Here is a 17,378-nt window from a genome sequence, read left to right as displayed (position 1 = left end):
CTCTTTTTAAGGAAAAGACTCTCAAATTATTATTAAAAATGTAAAATAAGAGAGTATATTGTAAAAAAAAATATATATCACAGATACAGACTACAGGTTTATTTTTTGTTTTCATAGCCAAACATAGTAAACACCGTCCCATTCCTTCCCATTTGGAACTGAACGGTCCAACAAATTTTCACCTGGACCTGATTAATTTTTTCGCCGGCTCATTAGTGACACAGCTAGTGAGTTTAGTTGTGGCCCCCCCTGCGGTGTTGGGGGAGGGAGGGGCGGGGTGGGAATGCTCTCAGTGGCTATTGAAGGCCATCGTTCACAACCCTCACCCCCCCCCCCCTACACTTCACCCTGCCCCCTCCCTTCCCCTGTCTCTCTCTCTCTCTCACCCACCCACACACTCTGGGACTGTACCTCGCCCCTCAAGAAGTGTGAAGACATTCTTTTCCTCTTCACCCTGGCGTTTTTGTGCTTTCAGCAGACACAGGAGGGCTTTTGCTCTTAAATGCAGCTCTAGTTAGCATTCACACAAAGGTCTGCTGAGTAGGCAGGAGAGCCTGTATTTGCATGGACCCTGTCAATCACCCATTAAACAAATGGACCTGTAATTAAACAGGATTAAGGGTTGAACTCCTGTTTGGTTTTAATCCCTCTTTTCAGATGGTCCTTGTCCGTGTTTGAAAGGCGAGGAGACCTGTTGCTTGTGGAGAGAGAGGACGGTCGAACTGCACGTTTCACAGACAAGCTGACCGCGTGTTTGATCGAGGAGTCGACCACACTTTTCATAGACAAGGTTGTGTGTTCTGCAAAACGTGAACAGCAGGTCATAGGAGTTGATGGGGCAGAACCTTTAGTAAGCTCAACAACAGACCTCCACACTCCTCACCCTACAATCATCACTGCTTCCTCTGGTAGCTTTACGTGCACTGTTACACTGTTATCCCACAGACACTCCCAAGTGTTGCAGGCGAAAGACTAATCTGCCTGAAGAAGTCAGACAAACAAACTGAATACTGAGGTCCAGTTCGCCTCGCTCTCTCAGCACAGAGCCCTCCATAATAACACACCAGTGTGATGCGAGCTGGCAGCTGCGATGTGGGCTGGTAACAGAAGTTCTTAGCAGCTGCATCAGATCACAGCTTAACAAAGTTTATTTGGTTATAAATGTTTCCCCTTAAGTGATTCAGGACCTGAAGTCACAAGGGTGTACCCAAAGCAGGGTCAGTGTACCCTGGGCAATTCCAGCCATGCAGATCTGATTAAGTGAATTCACAGTGACTAGAAAGGAACATAGTGACACTGTGCAGGAAGCTTCACCTCTGCACAGTGTCTCTTATTCATGTCCGACAGATGAAGTTCCCCTTCCACGCCTCAGCTGTCAGCTGTCAGCTCGGACCTTACCTGCATGTCAGACACTTATTACCACAGAAACTCATTTCAACAGGACGCTAGTGTTGGATTTCTCAAAAGTACAAGCAACGTTTTCTGTTTTACTTATCAGTGTACTAATCTTGCACACTCATAACTCACATATCTAGGGAGATGTACCATGGAACCAGCTGCTCATGGAGATTATTGCATACTATGACTTATTGTAAATAAGTTGTTAGTCAAAAGTTAATACATTTCATGCAGCAAAATCAATGTAATATATGTGTCTACTCCCTTAAAATTGAAAAAATAACAAGTTTCACAGTGTAAATTAATTGTAAATCCATCGCGCACACAGTAAAGTGTTTCACCACTTTCAGCTCAGATTCTTTCAGCAGTGATGCTTGAAAATAAATATCATGTTATCAGTCATGGGACATACCAGAGAAACAAGTTTACCTCCAAACTGCAGGGGGACAATTTGAGATAGAGGAACAACAAATGCGATGATAATTATAAAAATTCCTTAATTTACTGAACTATTCCTAACTTTCCAACACTGATTACATAAACTGCCAGAGTGGCTGTACAGCGCCAACAGTTATTATACTTCATGCTTTACTTACATACTTTTAGTATTACCACAGTTACATTGAACCTGTTTCACAGTTGAGTTGGTGATCATCCTTAAACAATTTTATCTAAATTACAGGAACATTAAGTACTTTACAAGACAGTGTTGAAAGTGTACTATATCACTTACAAAGAACCAGGCATTGAAAGCTTTGATTTCGAAGGTCACAAAATGTTCATTGCATGAAATTACTTTTGCTATCCTGAAGGCAATAATTTCTGCATGAGCACCCTGTCCTCCCCTCTCCTCGCCCCAGACCCGCAGCACCAACACAAACCCGTCCTTGGTGTGTTCTGAAGCATACCAATGTCACAGCCCTGCTGAGAAACACTATCTCCATTTCAAAAGTCAAGGACCGTTCACTCCCAAACATTCTCCAGCGTTTCCCCCTCCAAGACGGAACTGTTGTTGGACAATATTTTTGTGTTTGGAGAATTATGAGGTCAGCGCTTTAAGTTGTAAAAGCTGATACACCCCAGCACTGTGCAGCCTCACAGAAGGGCTGTTTGGCTCTTGGGGCTGGTGTCAGAGATACAAGAGGGAGAGAGTGAAGTGGACTTGGTTCTCACTGAAGAGCTGGGACTCTTCTACCCAGAAGGGTGTAATACTAATTGAACAGAGCAGCAGATCACTTATGCTGTCGTTGGCCATATGCTGTTGCACTCCAGTGCACTCAAGTGTAGGGGAGGCCTGGGAAAGCAGTCCCTGCATTGATGATAAAGGCAGGGTAATTACACCGTCCTCAAAGAGGCCGAAGCGTTCATCTCCATCCCCCGGAGCAGGAACACTCCTCCGCTGGGCTTTGTCCATTTGTCAGTATAATGTCTCATCCATTTAGTATTTACAGAAAACAACATGGGTGTCGTTTTGTCTGAGTATTCTGTCGTGTCATTATGTCTGAACATGCTGCTGTTAATGTGTAGACAATGCTTCAGTTGTCTTTTTCAGAGACTCATGTTTGTGAAGGCGGTGCGGTGTAAATGTGAGGTGCGTCTCTAGAAAACGCTTGTGAGCCGATGAAGATAACAGACCCAGGACATTAACCTGGAATGCAGGCCGAGGAACCCTGAAACAAATGTGTAGTCGTCTTATAAATTATGCAAAGGGGCCAGGGGAGAATGAACAGAACAGATATAGAAATGTTGAAAACATAGTGTAATGGCTCTGATAGAAACTTTGCAGGGTCTGAATAATTGATGATCCCCAGGACATGCTGAGGCTAGATAAGAGTGTCTTTATCCGTACAATGGTCTAACTATGTCTAGGCAGTGATATTACAAGCACAGACAATGGAGGCTCCGCCTTCTCGTGTCACTTCCCCCTCTCCCGGGTGATTGATGGGCGCTCAGACGCTCCCTGGTCATTGATAACGGAGGCTGGCGGGGGAGGGGGGGGGGGGGGTTCGCTCCAGTCTGCATATATACCCTGCAGTAACTCTGAAGCAAGAGCAGCGCGTCATCATTAGTGTTCATTCTATGGATTTCACTTAACATACCAGGCCAGGTTGAATTTTAGGGCACCCCCCCCTCCAATAACTCCCAGACGATGATTCACTGGGAATCTAGTGGGAGAATCTAGAATCCTCGTGGGAGGATTGTGTTACTCTGGTTATTCCAAACCATCACTATCTGCCAAGCACTATCAATTAACTGCAACTATGATGCACTCTTGCTATAAAAAATTGCAGTAACATGTGGGTATGCAATTATGAAACCAGTAAAGTGCTCACTTTACTGAGTACCTCACCCGTCTGCTACACACATTCATAATGTGATGTACAAAGAAACAAGAATAGTTCAAGCATAAATGTACATTTTCTTTCTTCACTGTTTAAAAACTCTTCTCCTTATTTGGATACCTTCTAATAGTATCATCTTTTATTTTGGTGTTCGGGTCTGTGCAACGTCGATGGTCACAACTAATCAGATCTTATTCTTGATCTTATAAGGCCTTCAGCATGGCCCAGGTGTCTGCTGGGACAGCGTGGTCGATGTGTGTGTGGCGTTCAGAAGGCTGCTGTCAATGGCAAACCTGACCTAACAGAGGAACACACTTTCACCCAGGGGGCGCTGTGAGAGGATGGGGGAAGGAGGGAACGTTTTGGGGCATCTGATCACATCAACATCAATGGGAACTAGGTCAGCTCCTGGCAAATGCTCTGCTTATAACAGAGCCCACACTTTTACCAGAGTCTTTTTAAACATGAGTATCTGTACTTCTACTTGAAGGAAGGATGTGTGGACTTTTTCCATCTCTAGCTGTATATGTGAAAAAAATCTATGCCTGGATATTTCTCCATATATAACAGCCACAAATTCAAAGAAGAAATAATTACTTGACAAATACTTTTTGTTCTGCTCTATTCACCCCTTAAAACCAAATAAAGAGTTGCTGAAATACAACTGTGTGTCTTGCAAAGGTGATGATGGAGAGCTGGGCAAGGAATGCGACCATGCTTTTACAGGCTACGGTGACATTTATGCTGTCTTGTAAGTCACCAGTGTTTGGACAGTTGAAATAAGGGCTGGGAGGCCTGACAGCCTCACGTTACTCACCGAGGGCTGGTGTGTTTGAATGACAGCTGCAGAAGAAGAGGGACTGTTGGTCAGTTCAGGTTTCAGGCCAGGGCCATTTCAGAGGCCCATGCTCTGTATAAGTGATGATTCAGAGGTATGACTGAGTCGAGGGAGGCAGGCTAAACACATGGGGAAATGCTGCAGGTACTTTGTAATCTTTCAGTCTCTTTTTTAATGGTTTTTCAGAAAGCTGCATAGTGTTACATCATCAGCATGATAATAACTCAAGCTTTCATAATGTCAGTGAAATGCATGTCTAGGACATGGACAGTAAACGCACTGCAGACAAGACTTAGATTACGTGACTGAGATCATACGACAGAGAGAGAGAGACCACGTGACTGAGATCATACGACAGAGAGAGAGACCACGGGGAAAACACCAACTCACACGTAAAGCAAAATGTCACCATGTCATCTCTATGAACTGTCTTGTTTGTGATAAACATCATCAGCCCAGACTGATCTTCTCTCATCTTTTCTTCCGAGAGAGAAGAGGTGTCTAGAGAGTTGCAGCCTCAGCCCAGAAACAGCCTCGCTGGAGGCTTTTGACTTCTCTGATTGGCTGCTATTCAGACAGGAGACAGTCAGTTGGGATTGTCTGGCCAGACTCTACCTGATGGCTTTGTCCCAGCACTTTCACTGACATCACAGCCCAGAGAGGATCATGTGACCTGGACACTCTCTGTGGACAGTTCGTATCTCACAGAACTGAAAGAGCTTGTTTCAGGGAAACCTACAGTATATCCTCACATAGGGAATCTTCAGCTACTTTGCCTTTAAAGCTGCAGTTTATTCTAAAATTAGTTCAGCATTTCCATAATGGAAAGAAGGCAATTTAAAAAACAGTCAGAGTATGTTTCCGCTAACTATCGTTAAGGTGATGCTTTTCCTAAGTCTCTGCAACTGGGTCAGTATGACAAAGAGCAGAGCTGAACAACTCGCGATTCATAGAAATGTGTTGAACTTCTCTGTTAGCGCATTTTTTTCCTGTTCTCAGCACAGGGAGAAACCAGTTTCCACACACTGAAATTATCACATTCCTTTCATTTTCTATGTTGTTTGTTTTGGTTTTGGCCCTATATTCATCAGACAATACAGTCTGTTAATGTTTTTATTCAAAATATTCCTTAACTGCTTCAAACAAATCTCTCGACTGCTGCTGAGACATAATGATGTACCCTTAAAATGTTTGTATCCAAAGTAAATTAAAAGTTATTAATAGCCCGAAGCTGTAATTCAAATAAAGCACAAAAGGCATGTCTGCACTTCAAAAAAAAGTTAGTTGGTCCAAAAAATACACCGAAAGTCCAGTGATTGTAATTACAGCACACATGCTTTGTGTCAGTGCTAATGAACATTTTAAACTTTTGCCCTGAATACAACTCTGATACTGATCATGAACATGCAGTCCCTCTATTGTAGCTTCACAGCAATAAATATAGAGGAATATTGAGATATTTAGAAGAAGCTGAAGTATACCTGGACATTTACTGTACCAGTGAGGCCTAATCTTTCAGCATATGGGCTGGGCTCTGTCACGGTCTCTCCCTGCTAACTCCCTCCCTCTCTCCCTCCCCTCCATCCTCCTCCAGCTTCCACCCCTTGGGGTGAGAACAAAGATCCTAATCTCATCGCATTCCTTCGTGCCCCCCTCCCTTCTCTTCCATTAGTGTCCCCAGTGGAAATGATGGATCTGTCACAGTCCTCTACAATTTCATGGCTTGTTTACCGAATCTCCAGGGTTCCCTTTTTCTCGCTGGAAAAGCACGATTATCTTGTGCGGCCCTGCTGCCGTTGGTGACGGAGAAAGATGCGTGCGTCTCTTCAGAGAGGAGAGAAGATCCTGGGCCACCAGCGGACGAACAGTTCGTCTGAGGAAGGAGACTTGTGGAGTGGAAAAGGGAGTCCCTCTGGCTTGAGTTGACGTGATTGATGCTTGAGCTGAACAAATTCTTTACATCAGAGTCTAGCTCAGATCTTCATAGTGTGACAGAGATCCATGGGCCTATTAGTGGACATGGTTTCGTTTATATTCAACGCTTTTTCATACTTGCTCTCTCACACAGTTTCAACTGTGGAAAACCCAATCTGAGAATCCCCCAGGAGCAGTGGAAGCCTCCTCCATAGAAGACACCGACGATGTGTCTATGTGTCTTCATGTGAAACAGGAGGGGGCTGAGAGAAGCAGAGGTGGAGGGAGGCAGAGTCCTTACTGTGGAGTGGAGCTAAGGAGCTCAGCACTTTGCTCTCAATGAGGCGTTTCCAGGCTTTCACTGCTGGGGCTTTGGGGATTCATATTCATGTTCCCGACAACAATAAAAAAAAACTCTCAGAGGAAAGAGGTTAAGCTCTAAATGGGTCTTCGAGGTGGAGGTGTGAAATTAGTCCATTAACCATGAATACCCCTGTGTCAGCCGCCATCCAAATGCTGTCCTCCTTGCGTCTTTAAAAGAAAACTTTTTTTTTATTAACTTCCTGTTAATACTAGAAGACTAGTTGTACTTTAAGCACAGTTTTCTGAAAGGAGGCTTTGAATCATTAATTCAACAATGTTCAAGTACTCAAATAGACGCTTTCAAGTCAATTAACCTTTTTTATTTTTTAAGAGGACTGTTTAATCAGATGAAATAGTTTAAGATAACCTGGATATTCTGTAAAACTAGTTTGCTCCAGAAAACACACAAAGGCTTGGGTGCTTTGAAGTTTTTTTTCCACTTCACAAACTATGAATAAGTCATTCTTCATCAGCTCCATTTCCCTGACAATGCTCTGAATGAACTGCAAACTCCCAAGGATAATCACTGGGTAGCAAATCAAATAAACAACATCACAGAAGATAAACATGTAAATTCTACCATCTCTTAGAAGTTAAGAATCTTTTTGTTTTGTTTTTTTGCTCAAGGTTTTTAGCCTCACTAAGAGTTCCCTGTTACACCACTTCCTCCATTAGTTTCCCACAATCTGCTATTTCAGGTTGGGATTGTTGGATAGCTTTGTGCCAATGTTGGAATGTACCCAACCTCCACAAGAACAGGGCAGCGAGTGATCATGAAGGAAGTCTTCACAGCAGCAAAGGGTCGTGGTCTCACAATTACAGTGAAGGAAGGCGAAGTGACATGAGGGCCTGCAAGGTGAAGATAAATCAAAAAAGGCTTCCTTGTATTCTTATTTTTAAACTGGGAGCCAAAGAGAGTTATGACCTCACCCTCATTGACTTCTCATATGCTCTCAGAGGCTGTCATCTGTTGCACCCTTATCTGATTTGACAAAAGGTTATGAATATTTGTAAAGAGTGGATAAAGGTATCAGCCACATTTTTTATTTTGAGTTTGTGTGCAACACGGACATGCTCATGTCAACAGCTTATCCTCTGGAAGTGTTCATGATGTTATTTGTAAAATTATCTTGTTTTTCATTGTAAAATAATAATTTTAGAAGTGGAAGTCCTGTGAATAGGATCGTATTTACAACGTCGGAGCTAGACTATACAAATCCATTTTTCTGACGTTGCGGTGTGAAATATGCTCATGACAGATAAATATATGGGTTTATTGTGTTCCGTCATGGGACAAAAGAACAACTGTGCCATAATGGCTGAGATTTCCATGCCCTGTCAAACCCAATCTGTGAATGGCCTACACTGGAATATTCTGGAATATTCTCATAGCGGCAGACTGTGACATAAAAACGTAGATAAAAAAAAAACACTTTCTGAACTGTTTCTTGATGTGAAATCTACCCTCTTCAGATGGATACTACAGGAGGATTACTTCAATGTGTTGTGCTACAATGCTCATGGGACTAGTTGACACTGAGTAATGATCTGTATCGCAGCTTAGCTTTGGAAATCACACTGTAAATACGAACTGTAGTCCTGTCCTGTGAGTGGGACAAGCAGCAGCTGTACGGAGAGCAGCTGGATTTTATAGGACTTTTACAGCTCTGCTGCCTCTCCACTGTCTGTCTGGAACTTCATGACATGAGAGGTGCTAATCAGAGATTACATTTAGATCACACCGGAGAAGCAAAAAAAAAATTATAATACCCCAATTAAATGACATTCCTTCTGAAGCATTAATAACGAAGACACACACACACAAACCCTATATGTGTAATATACATTATACGGTGTATGCACAATAATGCACACTTTTTTAATATATATAAAATAGCTAACGTTTAGTATACAGAAAGTGACTGTATTTCAGTTACCACAATGAACATAAAAATATATTTTTTAATGAGCAATGGCTTTATTCTCTCTAGAGCGGTGTCTTGTGAGAAGCTGGTATTGGCCTCATATGACTAAAGCTGATTTATAATCCTCCAAGGCATGTTTCCTACTAATTTAAATGAAGCTTTTTAAAGTTAGAATTCCTTTACCCTCTGAAAGGAGAGAGAACTTCGCTCTTGCTGTGCACATTCAGCCATAAGCTCTTTCCTTGTGAAAAGTCCTCATCCCAGCTGGCAGAGCAGCAGAATACAAAAGCTTCCGTAATCGTGTCTTCCGTTCTACAAAAACAATCCCATTAAACACACAATCATTGATTCCATAATGCTGTTATCGTGGTACTGATAAATATGTTCTGGAAGCCACTATGTAGGCACAGAATGACTCACTTTAAAGCAACTTTCTAAATATTGGACGACAAGCAAATTGCTCATTCTTACATTTTTATAAATAATTGATGACACATTTTAGACCCTATAATTACCCAGGCCCCAGGCTTGGGTCTGTGCTGCAGTAAAGCCGTTCAGTTTCGCCCTCTTCAACTCCCAGCAAAGGGGATAAAACACTGTAGTGTTGTGATCTCCAGTTGTTCTTTGGAATCCGGCGTTTTCTTCGCACAAGACCCCTTGAGACAGACAAAACAATCACATTTTAGTCGTTCTCAAACCCTCTTTGAGGTGTGTGTGTGTGTGTGAGTGTGTGTGTGAGTGTGTGTGTTCGCGCGTGTGCGTTTATGCGTGAGTTTCGTGACTTAGGAACGCACGTATATTTTATAGATTTGTGTTCTGACCATGCTCTTGTTCAGACAAGAACAAATCGAGCGTCTCCCTAGTTAGTAACTCCTCCTGTGTTCCCTGGAACCGTTCATGTGTCTCTCAAGGACGTGGTAGCTGTGGCACTGCACCTGGGAGACCCTCCACCCCCTCAGGCTTCATGTTCTGTGTCCATTACCACATTACTCCACCTCCCACGGGACACTTTAGAATCTACCTAAATGCTTTTTACAATGACCATCACATCCAAAGGAAGATTCTTAGGGGGTTTGAAGTACACATGGCTGTGTTTGAAATGTTACGGAAAATTACAACACGTAAGATGAAATGTCAGGATGTAATATGCAATATAAATGTATGTGTTTGACGTGGGTTACAAATCAAACATCAAATTTAGAGCAATGAGCTATTTTTAGTGAGTCTTCTTGGATGAAGCTACAGCAGTTTCAAAAGGTCACATATAACCGACTGTCATTCTTGAGTTATGCCCTGTGATTACTTACATAGTTCTGCTTCAGAGTGATACAGGTATGAGGTCACCAAATTTTCTTTTTACAATTTAGATGACAAATAATGGCATTCATGTACCACAATGTTGATGTTCATTCCAACAAGAAAATATAAGTGTGTTGATGCAGTGTTAATCTAATTGCAGGTTTGAAAAGGACTATGTCCATTATCAATATTGGTTCAAGTTATATTGTTAGTTGACGGGCAATGAGTCCCCAACACACTTACATCACTGATATTCTTCACACAATTACAATCCATTCCAATAGAGGGCAACATTGTCAAAAGATACATTTGAATTGTTCTCTTCCCGGACAAAACACTCAAACTTTTTCTTCTGAAACAGACCTATTTTTTAAATATTATTTTGACGTTTGAGTAGGGACATAAAGCCACATTATGAATTACAGTCTGTAAAACGGACATCATGTAAAGTCTGACTACCTGACCTGTTTAAAACGTCTTCCATTCCGCGGACATTTAGACCTAAATGTAGATCTACTGCAGTTCCTGCAACTGTAAGCACCACAATTATCTTTTAATGACCATTTACACAGGCTACTGTACACAATCCTCGTCTCTACCGTCAAGGGAAGGATGAACAACTGTGTAATGAGGACTGTCTAACTGTTGATTGGTTGGGTGGCCCTGAGCTTTTCTAAGCGTTGCATTACGTATGCAGCAGAGAGAGCGCGAGGATCGACTCCCACAGTAGGCTATGCATTGCATGTTGGAACTACTGTAGCCTGCCCGTGGAACTGAACGCGAGTGAGTTGAGTTCAGTACAGACTCCCGGTCGAAGTTTTTAAAGAAAGTGTCTTTATATGGAAATTAATAGGCTATTAAAGCCTAACCGAATGCGTAAATGCCGTGAATAATTCTGAGCTTTCTTTGGACGGATCAGATCACGACGGACTTCGAACATGAGTTGGTATCTAGAATAGCTCTACTGTTTTGAAATATTTCAACGGGCTGATATGTAAAAAGACTGGAGACATAATTCAAAGTTGAAACGAAGCAAGGATTTTGTGTGTATTTGTTGTTGTTGCTGCAGCCGGTGGTATTGCACGGATGGAGTAGGCTTCTCTCAAGATCCTCAAAATGTTTTATGCGTGTTCTTGATCAATGAAATGAACTGGATGTATATTTTTAGACGAAACAGAGCAAGATCACAAATGTGCCAAATGGACATACCAGATTTCTCTCAGATTCAAGGACAAAAGGGTCACATTTAGGCAACTGCATTAAATGTGACGGAAGAACGGAAAAACGCACGCCAGTTCACGGACTTTTTACCTGACTTGACACATTTTGACCAGTGGATAACAGTGACAATTTATAAAGTAGCTTTATCAGTGAGCTACGGTGTGTGGTGACCTAAACAATTTTTACAAGTCTGAAGGTTCTGTGTAATAATTTCCACCTGCTATTGTTAGCGCGGCCAGCTCGGAACACAGCGCCTTAGTGACAGTTATCAATAACCACCATCAACGTACTGGATTTCAAGAATCTACATGCTATGCTGACGAATGGGATGTGAAATTGTGCCCGATTCACACTGTAACCACGTTTCGAACAATTTAGTTGCTGCTTGATTTACCTCACTCATTCAGCGTGGAGATGGCTGGCTCAGGTTGCAGTTGGAAGTACTACCTATGGATTTTGACAGTGTTTTCCAGGTCGCTGTTGCCCATGGCCAAGTCTTTGGAGTCGGTGATATGGAACTCTCAAAATCCCAAGTAAGTGCCCTTTAAGGATGCAACCAAACATAAAATAATCCCGCACGAGAGGGCCGCCTTCTATAAACCAATGTATATTGGTAATGGTCTTAAAAAAAGTCATAGACATTTTTTGTCTTCATTTAGATCGGGAGATAGTTATGGAGTGAATAATTTACTAGCAGGGTATCACTTAGGACCCATCATGTCCTGGTAGCCTACATTCTTTAGGGGGACAAAGTGGCAGCAGGCGTCTGTGTGTGTGTGTGTGTGTGTGTGTGTGTGTTTTCTTGTATTTGTGTTTTCAGGTGTTCTCTGGATAGATTGCCACACACACACACACACACAAGTTTATCCATGTGAGTTTGACTTTGAATGGGCCATCCCGTCTAATATAATAACTATACTCTAAACTGTCAATCATCCTCTTCTATAATCATAGCTTCTGTGAGAAGGATTACTTTGTCAATTTAAAGAGGTTTATACCATTGAGTATACCACATATTTCACATTTCTGTTGTATTTTGCAAATATTATATTTAGAACATCTATAATACTACATTTTTAGTTTTAAAAGTTGTGCTTAGGCGAAAATAAAAAAGTAGTACCAACAGTTGTGTGTATCAGACCAGCCAACCTCATAAAAAGTTATGACACTAAACTGTGATCAGTTTGTTTTTATGTTAAAAACTCTCTTCAATATGGGCACATTTTGTTAGTTTACCTAATCGTTTGGAATTTGAAAACAAATAAAATATCCTTGATATTAACGGCACTTTACATATTCCAGAATTAGACCCAAGTTGGTCAGTGATAGAGTCGAGTGAAGTTGTTTTGATAGACCTTGTCCTCATCAGTCAGTGTTAAACGCTGAAGTATTGGACACTGAGCAGATGTTAAAATAAGAGCTTTGTGTTGTTGTACAACAGTTGCTGTCTGTTTTCTTAAGTGACTAGATGTTTGTTTACTCATCCCACTGGTACTGTTTTACCCACTCAGACCCCAACAACGCTTGTAGTTGGGTCATCCTGAGTGCAAGGAAAGAAACACTGATAACGGATGCATTAGGACATCATGTTAATATGGGAAGCTGCATGACAATCAAAAGTACATCTGAAAGTTTAATTATAAAGTATGAAGTTGTGGATTACAATTAACTAAAGATGGGTTGCATGGAATTATCCGAAAGGACTACATAAAAGCATCGAACAAACAAAGAAAAAAAAGTTACACAAAAATGAAGTTGTAGTTTCACGTTTTGAACTGTGTGTCATATAAAACTGTCGTTAATAAACAGACAGCAGTAGCAGCCATTTTGTATCAATTTTATCAATCTTGTGTAAAACGAAGATACAATTTATGTTTGGTATTATTTTGAATGTTTTACATAAAACATTGCAACTCAGTTTTCAGTTAACACGTTACGCCCCCACAAAAAGTAATATTACCTAAACGCACGTTGAGAAAAACAGTATTTCTAATTGATAACATGGCAAAACAGACCCCAAGCAAGCACTCTCAAGAAGCCTAAATAAACATTGTCTGGGTTCTGGTTGGCTGTAACAATTTTATGACTTGAGGTGATGGCCCAGCAAGGAGCTTATAGATGTCTAACTCGGAAACAGACATATGGAATAACACGACCCCCACAGTAGAACTGTTAAATCACTCTGCAAAGCTGCTTACAGGCTTTCCACAGTCATTCCAGGCAAATCAGCTCTCCAATTTTTTAAAGACACATTTTTGCAGACGTCCCTGGGTAGCATGGCCTTGGCCGTTATCTACGCGTGTTTGTCGTCCTCCTGAACCTCGGATGGGAATTGTGATGTTCTGTGACATGAATCTGCACATCTTGTTAGGTTCTGCTCTCAGTAGAAGGCCAACGGGGAAATTATTTGAGCTCAGTAATTTAAATTTCTTTATTCACGGCTATCCTACTGTAAGCAAATAAAGATATGGAAACTGGGAAGAGCAACAAACTACAGCTCAGAAAAATAGACGGTGTTTGTGTTAAAAGATCAAGTCTGTGGTTGAGAAGAGACTTGGCCAGGATTTATAGTTTTTCTTGTGAACTAATTAAACAGGTTGGCAGTTAAATGTCTTTTTGTATTGGTTTGCATGTCTAGAGAAAATCCGCGATGACATTGGGCAACAATTTTGCAAATAGCTTAGAAGACCTTACATAGTTCTGTTTCAACTCTGATGACATTATTCAACTGTAACCTCAGAGAGCCAGAACATTTCCAAAGGGGAAATAGATTATAATTGGATTTATTGATATTGAACAAACCTGTTTTCTCTAATTTCTCAAGAGGGAATAAAATAAGAGGGTTAATTGAAAATCTGTCTTTAATTAGTAAAAGTGGTTTGTTTGGTCCCTTTGAGAGGGCCATTCAGAAGAAACCTAAGAAATACCTGAATAAACATTTTACATGTAACTTTTATGCAAAAACAATAACATAATATTTTTCAGCATATGAACTTGGATTTAATAGATTCCCAAAATATACTTCAATTAAACGTGATAGAAAGTTATGTTTTTGATCAATTGTTTTAACTCACAGGGTGCTAATTTATATGTTTTGACAGTGATATTGTTATAGTTTTCCCCTATGTCATCCCTGATCGTTTTCAGAATGCTGGTACTGTAATTTTTATCTTTTTACAATAACACGTAAAAGTCTTAAACGGGACCAAGCAGGTGGTGCAAGTTACTGTGTCTACAAGAGTTAGCATGTTCCTCCACTTTGACTGGAGTCAACCTGCCTTCGCTTGAGAACAAAAATAGCTTTGTTATTTTTCCATTAAGTTCCTAAGGGCTGGTCACAAAGGTTATGGACCTAGACTTTCTTTTCAAAATATTTTTTATAATATTCAATTATTTCATATTATATTTGGCAAGTATCCAACATGCATGTCAATATATAACATCATGTAGTCAGTGATCAGAAATGACTTTTGTGCCACTAACTGGTTTCTGATTAGTTATCCAACAGACAAGCAGTAAAATAGATAATGAATTCCCCAGACAAGACAGATTAATGTTTTAACCAGTAAGTTAATGAATTATCGGGGTTATCAAGTGAATAGAGCAAGCTTTAAGATACAATTGTGTGAGGAGGAACTATTAAATAACTGCTCGCCCATTGTTTAGTTAAAAACCTATGGTTTAACCCCCAAGACAATGCTTTCAGATATGTAGTACAATACACACAAGCGCAGTAAATAATTAATTCAAATGAAAACGACACTGTGTTTGAAATAACTGTGCAGTCGTATGGCTTCCACGTCCGATTGTTAAGTCATAGCTTGGAGATTGTGCTTCAGATGATCAGCTAGCAGACGGAGAGAGGCCCATGTGTTGGAGCCACGCAGAGGAGAAGCTTTTCCTCGCTGTGGCATCATGATCAATGCTCCTGTGATTAGAAGTGACAGTCCAGAGATTAACTCTGTCACTGTTTAAATAGACTGTGCCAACCCCTCCGGTCTGTAATGAACCCAGCCATGCCCCTGTTCCCTGGGTTTTAGACTGAGTTTACACAAGAAAGGGAATCCTTTGAGGGGTGTCACAGGAGTGTTTTGCCCCCCCTCCTCCGCACGCTGTTTCTGATAACGTTTCACAGGAACCCAGACTCCCATCACAAAGAGCTGGGACTTAAAGCCACCTCAGTACGGCTTAGTTCCGGGAATGAAAGGAGGGTAAAAGCAGTCATTGTGTCATTAGGGACTCTGATATTCCACCTCTAGAAAGCGTTAGTGCTTGAGGCCAGACAGTCATCTAGATTCCGCCATTTTTTGGTCTGCATGGTGTTCAGTAGCTCAGGCTAACACGCCAGGACTGGATTCATGAGTCGTGGTGTTTGCTGTTGTATGCTGATGATTCAGAGCTGCCTGCAACATGGAAATAGGCAGCTAATGGAGTCTGTATTTCCTCTTATGTGGATCGTGTTTCCTCTGTATTTAACAACATAAATGTTTTAGGAACCTTGGTTTAACTTTTGGGTCGCCGTTCTTGGCACAGTTGCTGCCCTAACAAGTTTACGAAGCCTCTTCCCCAATTACTTACTTAATATTCTGGGTTGTGTTGTTGAGAGTCACTGGGGAGAAACATTTACTGTCAAACCAACTGTTAATGGACTGTCTAAATCTCTAGCAGTCAAATATAGAATAGTTGATGTTATTTGTGTGGCTTTTTTCCCCCTTGTGCCTATGCAAAAACATTTCAATAAATTATTTTGACAGTTTATGCAGAGAGCGCCTATGCACTGACTCATGCAGAAATGCTCCTTAAAAGTATAGCTCTCTAATGGTTGAACAAAGGCATCTACATTCTCATACAGTTTCAGCCAAATTATGCTATTGTGAAACATTCATGTTGTCTACATGCTGATATGTTTGCTTGTATGTTATTCTATAGATGGGATAGTAAAGATGAACTCACAAGCCTAAATGTGTATGCATGAGCGCCCATAAACATAGACCACTGTACTTGAGGCTGAAAAATACTGTAGATGCATAATAGAAAGAAAAAAAATAACTATCCGCCAGAGTGCTTCAGTCCTGATGGCCGTGGTTTCATAACTGACATTTATCTGAATTTGCATGCGAGAACGGATTCATGTGTTTTTCCATCTCTTCACCCAGTTCCATACAGTTCACTGCAACTCTTTGAGTCCCTATCAACTGCCAGAGCCGTTTCAGTTCGTTGTTGAACAGCACAAGAACACCATTGTTTGGCACTTTCGATCCATGACTGTTCCCTAAGTCAACTTCAACGGTCATCGGATTCTACCAAACAATCAAGGGATTGGGGATCGGGGGGGGGGGGGGGGTGTGAGCGCTACATGCCTGCTAGCTCGCACTTGCTCCAACATGGTGGCTGGGGTCTAGTGTTCATGGAGATTGACTAGCACAAGGAGAACAGATGTTCCATATCTGAGGGAGAGGTCACACAAATGTGTCGTCAGACAGACTGTTCTGCTTTGTAGTTGTAGGGGACACACATCACCCAGCTGTGATATCTGGAAACAGATACGCCCTTCAACAAGTGCCACAAATTGACAAAGCACCCTTTGTTTCGCTGTAACTGTAATTGTTTTTCATTCGCACGGTTTGCAACGTAAACCCTTCTGGTCGATGTGGGAAAGGCAGCAAGATATGTTTGTGAGAACGTGGAATTGTATTGTTTTGCGGCACGTGCTATTTCGTGCAGGTTCATCCAGGCTGGGACTGTGTGGACGGTACAAGTGACTCAGGATCCTTGTGGTGGTCGTCCAGGCTGTTCTGCTCCATCAGCTTCACAGAGAGAGGCAGACCTGATGGATACATGCACCGCCAAGGCCTTAACTCGGGCCTGGGTGCCATTTCCTCCATTTCCCTTTTCTGTCTCCCTGCTTTCCTGTCTCTCTTTCTTTCCCTCCCCCCCCCCCCCCCCCCTTTCTCTCTCTCCTCCTGTCTCTATACATAAATACGAAAAAGTAAAAAGATATATATATATATATATAAATATAAAAAAAAGAGTTTTAAGATCTGGAAAACTCAAGTCTTGACCTGTATGAACAGGCAG

General features: G+C 41.5%; 1 protein-coding gene across 2 annotated transcripts in view; it reads left to right on the top strand.

The window, feature by feature from the left end:
* Window positions 1–17,378, top strand: part of efnb1 (ephrin-B1) — a 78,579-nt gene that overhangs the window by 22,908 nt on the left and 38,293 nt on the right. The window contains exon 1 of one of the 2 annotated variants that reach the window (XM_062486338.1): window positions 10,773–11,833. The exons of the other annotated variant lie outside the window; for it this stretch is intronic. Coding sequence (XP_062342322.1) covers window positions 11,715–11,833 — 119 coding nt within the window. The 5' untranslated portion in view covers window positions 10,773–11,714. Of the gene's footprint in view, window positions 1–10,772; window positions 11,834–17,378 lie in introns of those variants that run through there. 2 annotated transcript variants of the gene reach the window in all.

Source organism: Osmerus eperlanus, chromosome 19 (genome assembly GCF_963692335.1).
Source record: "Osmerus eperlanus chromosome 19, fOsmEpe2.1, whole genome shotgun sequence".
Classification (NCBI taxonomy): Eukaryota; Metazoa; Chordata; class Actinopteri; order Osmeriformes; family Osmeridae; genus Osmerus; species Osmerus eperlanus.
The sequence above is the reverse complement of the archived record's forward strand: the minus strand, read 5'-3'. Positions and strand labels throughout refer to the sequence as shown.